Genomic DNA, 12,985 nt, shown 5'->3' on the forward strand with positions numbered 1-12,985 from the left:
AGGATGGGGAGAGGACATTTCTCAAACATTGTAAGATAGAAGCACGAAGAGCATATGTATCTCTAGGGGAAGAATGACCAGAGGGAGAGGATGAAGAAACAGGAGGAGGAAAATGGACAATGTCAGGAGAAAACGACTTAACAAGAGGCCTGGACCATAAATAGGGAATAAACATATATTTCTATTTTAAAATAGAACCCAATAAAAGTAAGCACAAAGTGAAACAATCAAGAAAAAATTGCTAAAATGCATGCCACTATGTAACTGGGGAAAGGTAACCCAATGTGGATGTATCCACTTCAGAATTTCCAGAACCTAGAAGGGAGCAGATGATCCAGCAGGTACTCAGTAAATATGCATTGAATGTACGAATGAATGTAAGCTACTAGGAGTGGCCATTTGCTGGTAGGATTGACAGGACTGCTCTAAGAGGAATCACATGGTATTAAGGAGAATAAGAAAATGGGGGTACTATCACATAGACTGGCATAGAGAAAAACCCAATTGCTGTATACTTTTATTTTATGCTACATATCTTACCAGTGGCCAATCTGTCAACTGGTTAAATGGAGCACTGGCGGTGAGGACGGCATGAACAGCTCTCTCAGAGCAGTTCATGGGAACTGTGAGTTCACTCAGCTTTAACCTCGGGAACTGCTGGCAGCCTGTCACGGGCACGTGGTTATGACAGGACACGTGGCAACAACAAGAAACATCTGAGACAGTTCCACATTCTGTGACCTCACTTCTTCCCTTGGTTGTTGCTAATGTTCTTATATTGTTCCAGCTACAAAATGGAGTCTGAAAACGTACAGTTCTCTTTCCATCAAACTGGCTGGCCTCCCTGCATAGGGCAAAGGAGTCATGGACTTGCGGCCGTTTTCAAGGTTGAAGCCAATTGGTAATTACTGTGGAAGTATTTCCAATGAAATGACAGCACTGTGGGATCTCCCAAGAATGTGGCTTTTATAAAAACTGGGCACAGATACTCAAAAGGAGCATTGGTGCTGTTGCACACATAGCGTGGATGTCCAGGGAATGAACATCTTGGTAGCCTTTCTTCACTTTCACACCGTGTAATGAAACTCGGCTTTTCAGTTAAGCCCCTAGACAGGGAGATGTGGGTGGCCACTTGATTAAGAACTGGAAGTATTTACATTCTTGTCTCTAAAAGAAAAAGGCATGCCCTCCCTGGCTCTTTTCCATTCCAGTTGTTTGGAATGTGGGCAGACTGATACCCAATGTGGATAATACAGATGAGGGCAACACTCCAGAGGTGGTGAGCATGGAGTTAGGAGGAGCCAAACCCCTGGCTCTGGCAGGCGTTATATCAGACTTTGACCATTACACTCAGGCTTTTATGTGAGAGGGAGTGGGAGACTGAATAATACTGCCTCCCCCATAGAAGACGTCACCATCCTAATTCCCAGAACTGGTGAATATGCTACCTTAAATGGCCAAAGGAACTTTGCAGATGTGATGAAGTTAAAGACCTTGAAAAGGAAAGATCATTCTGAATATCCCAGTAGGCCCAATGTCATCTCAAGGGTTGTTCCTTATAAGAGAGACTCGGGGGGTCACAGAGCAGGCAGTACGACAGCATAAGCAAAGAAATTTCAAAGATGCGGTACTGCTGCCTCTGATGGTGGAGAAGGAGGCCACCAGCCAAGGAATGCAGGCAGCCTTTAGAAGCTGGAAAAGGCAAGGAAACAGATTCTCTAGAAAACTTGTAGATAATTAAATACTGGTGATAAGGTAGTATGCCAGGATGTTAATGTAATTTTCTTATTGTCTCTGTTCTGGCTAAGGTCCCAAGCAAGGCAAAGAATAATAGATGCCCCCTTGCCCCACTTTCTCGAAGTGTTAGACCTTCCACTCAGAGTTGCAAAAATGGTGGACAAAATAGGGTTCTGCAGTATTAGCATATGACTCAACTCCAGATTATATAAGATTAGGCTGAGGGTGGAAGCGGCTGGTGGTAAGAACTTCCTTGGAAGTAATCAATTGGTTGGGGATTCCTCAGCCTCCCTCCTCCAGAAGCCCAGGGAGTGGACTATGTAAAGAGCTTCACCATGAGCTCCCTGAAGTTTGGGGGTGGCAGGCCTGGTGTCTTCAGTGGCATTAGCAGGGCAATACAGAGATTCAGTGCCAGAGGTGAACTGACCATGGAGCCATGAACTTTCATGCCCGCCCATCGCATGGGCCCCTTCCAGGGTCTGTACCTAATTTTATATTCATAAAGTGTACTCTTCTTCTTAAATAGGACTTCCAAAATGACAAAAGCTACAGGGGCACAAAATTTGTATCTTCCCTGGTTTGTGTGTAGTCTGAGGCTGATTGAGAATTCTGAGGCGGATGGCTGAGGAGGTCAGGCATCCCCAGTTGGGAGGTCCTTGGTTGCAGGGTGGTACTTCTGAGCAACCCACCCCACTGCCCTCATGAGAAATGGAGCTAGCCAGCAGACATCTCCCATGGGCAGAGTGTACCAGAGCCAGGATATAACCAAGATGGTCAGGTTCTGCTCTCCTCTCCTTGAGTCTCCTTTCCCACTTAGCTCAACCTCGTTGGGAGGCATTGAGACAGGGGAAGCCACAGCTTATGAGAAGGGGAGGGAGAAGAGATGGAGCTGGGAAGAGAGAAGAAACTGATCATGCTGTCTCTCAAGCACACCGAGTTCTCATAGATGTGATATCACCCAATCTACTGGATCCACCAGAAAACGAGGGAGTAAGTTTGAGTTAATTGCCCCAAAGTAAATGAGAAGAATGGATGTAGACTTACATTAAACTTACTGAGTTTACTAACTCCTGATCTGGTCCTTTGATTCTGCCTTTTGTCTCTGGGGTATTTTTGTAGGGTTTGATTCAAAATGTTACGAGCGAAGTCTTGTGAAATGGTGGAATTATAGAGGAAGTGTTTAGTTTGGGTACTGCTATATGGGATTTCCCCTGACTTGGGGATCTATCCCAGCAACAGCTGTAACTTAGTGACTTCTTGTTTAGCAACTGCCATGTGCATTGATTTCCACTTTTGCACAATTGATTTTTGCTTCTGTTCCCATTTGTGCCTTTGCTTTTGGACAGATATCATATGATGAGTGTCTGAGAGTTGTCTCAGAGAGGTCAGGAGACCTCATGAAGAAAGACCTTCTTTGTCAATACCAAACATCAACAAGTAAACGTCCAGATTTATGAAGGAGACAGTATGGTAGCTGAGTTTAACCTTAGCCTTTTTGTTTTCTACCCTTACTTGACATCAAGTGATTTAGAAAAGAAAGAACTTGAGGAGCTACAATTGCAAACCTTGTGGACACTAGCCTTGGGTTGTTTTAAAATCTGGCTGAAAGTCCTTATGTTTTTCCAATAATCTGTTGTTGAAGAATTTTCCAGCACAGTAGGAAGATTAATAAATTCCCATTAAGCAATTTCCTTGATAAAATGACAGCTCTACATTTGGTAGTTTAATTTATTTCTATAGAGGATTTACTGCTTTTTCATCCCTATCTTAGATACCCAGAAAGTAGAATCTATTAATTCTCAAAATGGCAACATATTGGAAGACATATTAAAGCCCTTCAGTATTCCTCACCCTTCATACTGCAAAGCTTAAATAAAATTATGAATTTTGACTATATTGTGTTTTTCCTCGACAATATTTCAAAGTATCTTTCTAATTCTCACTGGAATCTGGTATTGCTTTTCAAATGTCCAGCAGATGAGGGTGATGGAGTAATGTTAAACATGAGAACATGACTTCAGTTTGCAGGGCCATGGCTACTGGCTCATCTATGTAGAGTGGTCAGTCTCCCACAAGCAAGCTGCGAAAGATGACAAAAGGCTGTATTCACTCCTTCATCCACTCTGATTTGGACATGTGAGGAAACCTACAGGCATTCCCTTACCCATCTATAATTACTTATTGATTTCTTGTTTTGTGAGTGCAATGGCCGCAAGAGCCAATGAAATGAATCCAAGAGCGGTAAGGAAAGAGAGCCTGGTGTGAGACAGGCCATGAAGGGCATGACTCCACTCCCATCAAAGCTCATTCTTCACTTGCTGTGCAACCCAAGAGTCTATCTTCTCTGACAATAAAAGGAAGGACATTGAAAGATTAGTTTTACGTTTTCTTTCTCTCATCACGAAGGCAAGAGCGAATACAGTGTCTCTATTCAGAGAAATATGATCTTACTCCTTTTCAAGCACAGGCAGTCTGGCATTCTTCAAGACATGAGCTCACTGTGCAAGATAACAACATTGTGTGTGGGGTGGAGTGGAGGGAGGCACAACCATAAAAACACCAGACCACTAATATTAGGAGGGAGAATTCATCTGGTTTCTAACCCCACTGCTTGTCAACAAGAGGTTGGGTCTGACGTCTGATCTACCTGTGATTTGATCCATACGCTTAGGAACTATGGATTTTATTTATTTTTTATTTTGATTTTTTGAGACAGGGCCTCACTCTGTCACCCAGGCTGGAGTGCAGTGGCGTGATCTCTGCTCAATGCAGCCTCCACCTCTTGGGTTCAAGCAATTCTCCCACCTCTGCCTCCCGAGTAGCTGGGATTACAGGCGGATTGCACTGCCACACCTGGCTAATTTTTGTATTTTTAGTAGAGATGGGGTTTTACCATGTTGGCCAGGCTGGTGTTGAACTCCTGACCTCAAGTGATCCGCCTATCTCGGCCTCCCAAAGTGCTGGGATTACAGGCATGAGCCACCATGCCCCGCCTGAACTATGGATTTTAATTCATTCGGAGAGATACTGAGTGGACGCTGTTCTCTCTGAAGCACTTTGAGATTCTTAGAGCAAAATGAGCTTCAGGACCATAAGCTGAACATTGAAAAATCATCTACCACTTTAACAACAGAGACTGCCCTGACCCTTTCCATAGTAACTTTACAGGGTCTGTTTGAATGGCCTGGCTTGTCTTCCAGGCAAGCAGTCCACGGAGAGGCAAGGGCACGGAAGCATGCAGGTAGCATCCCCTCAATTCTGATCACCAGCTTTCAGCACCTAGCACTCTCTGTTGTAAACGTGGGACTCTGTTTCCTATAGGAATATCACTGGCAGGTAGAGCTGCATGGGAGAAAGGAGAAAGACCGTGGGAAAGCAGAAAGACAGTGGGACTAGAGGAGACAGAGTAGAGAGACCAGGGGGAAAGGAGCTGTAAAAATGTAGGCAGAGGTGATAGTGAGGGCACGGAAGCATGCAGGTAGCATCCCCTCAATTCTGATCACCAGCTTTTAGCACCTACCACTCTCTGTTGTAAACATGGGACTCTGTTTCCTATAGGAATATCGCTAGCAGGCAGAGCTGCATGGGAGAAAGGAGAAAGACCGTGGGAAAGCAGAAAGACAGTGGGACTAGAGGAGACAGAGTAGAGAGACCAGGGGGAAAGGAGCTGTAAAAATGTAGGCAGAGGTGACTAGTGATGATGATGATGATGATGATAAAATGAAATCCTTGGATCCAAACCTTCAGCTGCCTGTGGACAGGATGGCAGAGATGGCACTTGCCAATCAAAAAGCTTGGAAAAATGTTGTTGAATTAATGGCAGCAACTCCCATGGATATATTACTTTCCATTTAACAAAGCACTGTGATGACTGCTGTTCCATTTGAGACATCAGCAATCCACTGAGGCAAGTGTTATGGCTATCCCATCATGGATGGGAAAACCAAGGGAGGGGATGGGATTGAGGGAGAGATGCTCACAGTCTTCATGAAAGGCTATGAAGGTTCTTTAACACAAAGGTCAAGGAAAGATACAGACTTGGATACACAAAGTGGAAGGAAAGCATCATGGCGACCCAGGCTTCCAAACCTCCGAAGATCTGAGGGCTTGTCCCGCTGCCTCCAGAGAACATGCTGCCAGGTATAAGAATAGCCAGAGACCATTTTAAGAGGTCGTTTACTTTCCTGGTGGCTCTTCATCAGGAATGGCTGCTTATCAGGTACAGATAACCGGCTGCCAAGCAACCCTAGCGCATCTGAAACCTGGTGAATCAGAGAGCTACTCATGGTGTTCCACCCCTCAGCAGAGGTGGCCAGAGGGCTGCTGAAAGTCAGTTCTTACACTGATGGGCAGAGGGTCTCAAGTCACCTGCCCAAGGTCATGCTGCTGGTAAGTGGCAGGGCTGTGCTGTGGATCCCTGGCCATGCACTCTTTGTATTTCACCAAATTGTAGGATGAGCCTTTCAGACACCAATGTGATCTCCAGTTTTATGAGTAGAAGTTGAGTGTCCCTCATCAGGAAAGCATAGTCTCTGTCTATTCTCCTCTGCTTCAAACAAGCTTGGAGGAATACATTCATTTTGGGGTGCTATATTACCAAAGGGATACCAACAAACTTACATGCATTTGGCAAAAAAGGATAGCATGGTGAAGGCTGTGGAAAGGCTGACATATTAGAATTCAGCATGTGATGGGATTCATGCTAACCCCAAATATGGCACCTTGGCATTTGGGAAAACAACAGAGGCAGAAAGATCTCTCTCACCTTCCCCTCACGCTTCTTCCCTTAAGCAGGTCATAAAACCCTCATTCGAGAGGTGCCTCCTTATACTGGAGCAAAGGAACATCCTTATCTCTGAACTCACAGGGGCCCACAGAGGAATCTGTAAGATCTCCTCGTTTATCAACATTAGATCATACCCTTTTGTCCTCCAATCAGACTTCTCCATGGGTGTCCACTCTCCATCAAACTTAAGCATAAAAATACACAAGTTTACCTGTTTCTTTGGGCCTTTATTTCCTTACAGAGGTTCTCATATAATTAATTGGCATGTAATTATCTCATGTAATTTTCTAATTATATAGATAATTTTGTATGCTTTTCTCTTGTTACTATAATTTGTCTTTCATTATAGGGGCTTCAGCCATGAACCTAGTGATGGGTGAGGGAGGATATTTCTTTTCCTCCCCTACACATTTTAGACCTAGAAAAGAAATGACCTTGTAGATAAAGATGGCTAGCTTCAAATCCAGGAAGACTATTGCAGAGAAGACAGATTAGACTTTTCCAGTACAGCTTTTAGAGGACAGAAGTTGCAAATAATGAGATTTTTGCTTAATATAAGTAAGAAGTTTTGGATGATTACAGTTACCCCAAAATGGGATAACATGCCTCATTAGGTTGTGATTACAGCTGACATTAAAGCCATTTGAGAAGAAAATGACTGCTGGAACGGTACTGCCTTTCTTCTCCTGCCACAAACCTTTTGCAGGGGTTATGCAGCCCCCTGTCCCCATCCTCCCTGGCAGGGGGCTGTGGCGATGGGACTGAGCTCTCACCCCGGGGTGTGAGCCCGAGACTGGCAACTTCTGTGCCACTTGCCCTCCCCTCTCCCCTCTCTCACCCTATGGGCTGGAATGAGAAGTGGGCAGAGCCAGGGTGCTTTGCTTACACAGGCAGGAATGATGTTTCTTTTGCAAGGCAGAGCAATGTGACAGGCATCAAGGTCACCTGCTGGCCTTGGGCCACCTGCCTGAGCACGTACAGCTCCATGAGAGGGAAAGGGATCCCTGTGTAGTCTCAGCTCCTATAGTTTTGGGTCCCAACCAATGCAACTACTTCTTGGAGATGTTGTGCGGATTATTAAGGTATCATCTAAGAATTTATACATGATGATTTCTATAATCTTTTAATTCTATGTCCTCCCCCTCCCCCATCTTCTTTCCTTCAAAACCAGCCATCCTGACAGTTCCCCAACCATAGTCAAACATAAGCACCCTATTATTTCAGTCACTCCATTTCTTTTTAAGTCCCAAGGTTCTAAAAAGTCAAGAACTTTCCATCTCCTACTTCTCTTGTACCCCGACATCCAGTCTCTTCCCATGGCACATCGTCTTTTCCTTTAGAAAATATCCTCTGCAATGACACAAAACATCTAAGTTCTATTTGTGGTTATCTAAACTTAAAGACTGGCTTTAAAAGGGTGATGCATTCTTTAGCCTGCAAGTGATCACATTCTCCTACATCTGTTGATGTTCCATTAGGGCAAAATAACCCAGAAGGCCAAGCTTCACAAAAATCAAAGGTTCCGATGATACAAATATGCTTTGGTTCCAAATGCAGCATGAATCAAACATAGTTTTATATTAATCAATACACCCAGCTGGAAGAATATTCTGATTTGAATCAGAATGTGTCTCCCTAGATAACATAAAGTAGGTGAGCTAATGAAATGACATCCTGGCCTCTGTACCTGGGTTCGACAAGAAAATGAGCATGACAGATGGTGCCGAATTCTGTTCCACGGACATGTAACTCTCAATCCAATTCCCATCTCTCCCCTCACGCTTTCCCTTTTATCCATAATGTCCTTATCTCTTACCTCCTAATTATGCAAACTCCATAAATGCCTCTCCAGATTTGGTCTATAAGTTTCTTTCCCTTAATTCATGCTTTAAAATTTGTAGTATGTAATTCAGAACTGAATGAAGTTGCCCATTATAGTTTCATATTTCATCTTTACCCCTAGTACCTCCTTCCCATATCTTATGTTTTCCTTTGGAACGCTTCCTTTGCTAAGCCTAGAATAGATGTTTAATAAATAGATTCGAAGCATGGATAATTAAAAGATATGGATCAGACATTTTTTCAATGATATGCAAATTGTCAGTGAAGAACAAAATAGAAATCTATTTCCCCACTGATTAAAAACAATTCATAAAGATGAATGAATTTGGTTTTCTCACAAAGGAGCTTTTCAAAAGGAAAGCTTTTTTGAATTTTGAGCTTTGCTATTAGCAGCACTTATGACACTGGGCACAAAGATCTTCCTTTCATTTCACAACTGCATAATTTGGTAATTATTAAGAACAGCTCTTTCTCGATATTTTTAAATCATGGGTCCACTGAAAACATCACCATTCATTTGTCCAGTCCATCCTTCTTGAATCTCTTCAAATGAAACATATTTTAAGCATCTTCAACTCTTGAGTTTTAGCTCCATTAAATTCCTGTCAACACATTCTTTTTTTCATGGAAATAGACAGACAATTATGCTTTTTGAACTCTACTAACAACAATGAAAAACATTAAGATGGAAGACTCATATGACTATTCAAGAAAGAGCCTGGAGAGTGTCTAAAAGCTGCTTCCCTTCAATGCACAGAAGTATCAGAAGGTTTATTTCAGCAAACAGGAAACGTTCAGGATCTAAAGGAAAGAGGGTTTTATTTCAGGCAGTAATATTTCATTGAGCTTCTGGAGCCACTGATTCAGAATGGCCAGTTCCTTTCTAATTTATACCATGTTCCTCATTTCTGGCTGCCTATTTAGCTGAAGGACTCTTTCCTGGGCGAGACTTCATTTGCCTCCTGGAGGAATTCAAGAAGGAATTAACTAAGGAGGCTGGGATAGGAATTTCAAACAAAATAGAATGGAACCCAAAACATTGTAGATAAAAGGCTTATGCTAACCTATGATATAAAATGCTTTGGGAAGGACTTAACCGTTGTCCCTTGAGCCATATGGGTTTAACACTGTGGGTCCACTAATATGCAGATTTTTTTCAACCAAATGCAGATAAAAAATACAGTATTTGCGAGATGCAAAACCCATGTATAAGGAGGGCTGACTAATTTCCATAGGGCCTTGAATATTCACGGATTTTGCTATCTGCCGCAGTCCTGGAACCAATCCCCTGTGTATACTGAGGGATGACTCTCATTGATCTAGAACTTCCACTTAATTTTGCATTCTGTTTCAACTTAAACACACTTCCTCTTAGGGAACAGGAAAATTTTGAAAGAGAAATATATAGGCTACACTTTATAAAACTTCAAGTGCAAAGTAATGAATAGTTAAGGGAAGTTAGAAAGGCCTTGGGGGAAATCTAGAAATAGACTCTAACTTAGTAGAGACAGCTATTAAATATTTTTTTCCCCCATTGCTTAGAAAAATACAAATTTTCCCTCTGGCAAGATGGGTCTCATTCCCTATGATGTGAGCCCCTTACTGTGGTCCCACGTCCCTGGCCAGTGAGTGGCCGGTGACCTGGGGGATGGGGGCTATAGATGGGGATGGAGGCAGCAATGATCTTGGCTTTCCCACTCCCTGCAAGTGGCCAGGGGGCTGCAGGTGGGTGCTGTGGGCAGTTGCTGATGGAAGCCCAGGCACCCTTCTGTAGTCCTGTTTGTGCTTCCTGAATCCCTGCATGGAAACCAATGCCTATGCCATTCTCCCCGCTTATTGGTGATGTCCTCTATCCCCTATATATATATATTTTTTGAGATGGAGTCTCGCTCTGTTGCCCAGGCTACAGTCCAGTAGTGCGATCTCGGCTCACCTCAACCTCTGCCTCCCGGGTTCAAGTGATTCTCCTGCCTCAGCCTCCTGAGTAACTGGGATTACAGGCGCCGCTACCATGCCGAGCTTTTTTTTTTTTTTTTGAATTATTAGTAGAGACTGGGTTTCACCATGTTGGCCAGGCTGGTCTCAAACTGCTGACCTCAGGTGATCTGCCTACCTCAGCCTCCCAACATGCTGGGATTACAGGTGTGAGCCACTGTACATGGCCTTCTACCCCTATTTGTTAACTCGAATTTAAACTCCCATGCTTGCTGGCCTTGTCACAATAAAACAACAACTTCTGGGAAATGTTAAAAAAAAAAAAAAAAATTCTCCCCTCCTAACCAAAAAGGAAAAGTTAGGCACCCCTTATTGAGCAGATTTTGGAAATGAGGCCTTGAATAAAACTTTCTAGATGTGACTTTTTTCTCTTAAGGCATTTTTGAGCCATGTTGGGGGTGAAGACTCTTTGGAGGTATGCGATATGAATTCCTGCCTGCCTTGTGATAGGAACAAATGCCGAGCATCTTGGTGATCCACGTTTGTCACTGGGAGCACCGTCTTTTTCCTTCTGGCCAGTAACACTGTGAGGTTCTCAGGGGCTTAGTGACGTGGGCCAGACAGTTGAGTCTCCTATTCAATGTTCCTAGTTTGCAGTGGTTCTTGATTTCCTGAATTACGTGCTCTGTTTCTCTCTTTCCATATATAAAGATATATATGCATATATATATATCTTTCCATATATATATATATCTTTCCATATATATATATATATATTTCCATATATATATATATATATATATTTCCAAAATTACTTGTTAACATTTGTTGATTTTTTTTCCCCAAAATCCCTCTGTCATTACTTGTTAGTCTACTGTAGAATACTGAAGCTCAGGAAAATGAGCTTATTTTCTTTTCTGTAAGATGACTTAGGGTAAGACCCTGTGAGCACAGGTCTGTCCAGTCCAGAAAGTTCATGGATCTTAGGAGCTACTCAGGGGACACATTGCCTCTTTTCTGGCTTCTTCACTGATTCTCGTTTCAGTTGTGTTTCAATGACTGAGGCTGTGGGAAAGTGCCCTCCACGTCTGTGACGCCTCTCAGGGTCCCGTGTTGAGTGTTTGGACTCAGGGCCCAGGTGAAGCCAGCCTTACCTTTTTGTAGAGACTCCTCAGATCTCGGTACTGCCACATGCTGTTGAGGACCTGAGATGCGGCCTTGACCACTTTTGGAGAGTGTCTGATGAAGAAAAGACAGGAAAGGCAAGATGTGAGTGGGACAGCTGTGTCACATTTCTGTAATTCTTGTAGTATTTCAAACCTCTTCATTATTATTATATCTATTATGGTGATCTGTGATCAGTGCTCCCTGATATTACTACTGTAATTGTTTTGGAGCACCACGAACTGCGCCCACCTAAGACAGCAACCGTAATCAAGAAATATTGTGTGTTCCGACTGCTCCACAGACTGGCCCTTCCTCCTCTCTCTCCTCAGGCCTCCCTCTTCCATAAGACAAAACAATGTAGAAATTAGGCCAATTAATAACCCTACAATGGCTCCCAAGTGTTCAAGTGAAAGAAAGGGTTGCACGCCTCTTACTTTAAATCAAAAGCAAGAGATGATTAAGCTTAGCGAGGAAGGCACGCCACAACCCAAGACGGGCCAAAAGCTGGGCCTCTTGTGCCAAACAGTGAGCCAAGTTGTGAATGCAAAGGAAAAGTTCTTGAAGAAAATTAAAAGTGCTACCCCAGTGAACACACGAATAATAAGAAAGTAAAACAGGCTTATTGCTGATATGGAGAAAGTTTGAGTGGTTTGGATAAAAGATCATATCAACCACAACATTCCCTTCAGCTAAAACCCAATCCACAGCAAGGCCCTAACTCTTATTTTTTTTTTTTTTTTTTTTGAGACTGAATCTTGCTCTGTTGCCTAGGCTGGAGTGCAGTGGCGAGATCTTGGCTCACTGCAACCTCTGCCTCGCGGGTTCAAGCGATTCTCCTTCCTCAGCCTCCTGAGTAGCTGGGATTACAGGCGTGTGCCACCATGCCCAGCTAATTTTGTATTTTTAGTAGAGATGGGGTTTCACCATGTTGGTCAGGCTGGTCTCGAACTCCTGACCTCATGATCCACCTGCCTCAGCCTACCAAAGTGCTGGGATTACAGGCGTGATCCACCATGCCCAGCCAACTCTCTTAATTATATGATGGCTTGGTGAGGTAAAAAAGCTACAGGAGAAAAGTTTAAAGCTAGCAGAAGTTGATTAATGACTTTTAAGGAAAGAAGATATTTCTATAACATAAACCAAAATATTTGTGTGATTTGCTTTATTGAGATATTTGCTTTATTGCAGTAGTGTGGAACCAAAACTACAATATCTCTAAGGTATGCCTGTAATTCCTTTGACTTAAAGACAGAGAATTTTAGATCCTTTCATGAATCCAGATGAAGCTGCATTTCATTCTCATATAATCGATGCTGAACAAAGATTAAATGTGATGTTTTGTTTTATTTTATCATTTAGCTAAATATTTGTTCATGACAATAGCCAAGCAACTCTAGAAAAACATATATTAATATTCAGGTCGTGATAGTGTAGTTGAAATACAATTAGTATGCAAAAATGCTTCTGAGTAGAAACAAAAGTGTAGTTTTTGTTTCTATCTTTTGCACAGTTACAAAA

At 42.8% G+C, this 12,985-nt stretch overlaps 1 protein-coding gene across 7 annotated transcripts in view; it reads right to left on the reverse strand.

Annotated features, from left to right (window-relative positions):
• Positions 1-12,985, reverse strand: part of CTNND2 (catenin delta 2) — a 933,574-nt gene that overhangs the window by 34,385 nt on the left and 886,204 nt on the right. For all 7 annotated transcript variants that reach the window (XM_001147603.6, XM_016952954.3, XM_009448799.4 and 4 more), the window contains one exon: positions 11,455-11,539. In XM_001147603.6, the coding sequence (XP_001147603.3) occupies positions 11,455-11,539 (85 nt within the window). The remainder of the gene's footprint in view (positions 1-11,454; positions 11,540-12,985) is intronic.

The sequence above is a fragment of the Pan troglodytes genome, chromosome 4 (genome assembly GCF_028858775.2).
Source record: "Pan troglodytes isolate AG18354 chromosome 4, NHGRI_mPanTro3-v2.0_pri, whole genome shotgun sequence".
Taxonomy (NCBI): Eukaryota; Metazoa; Chordata; class Mammalia; order Primates; family Hominidae; genus Pan; species Pan troglodytes.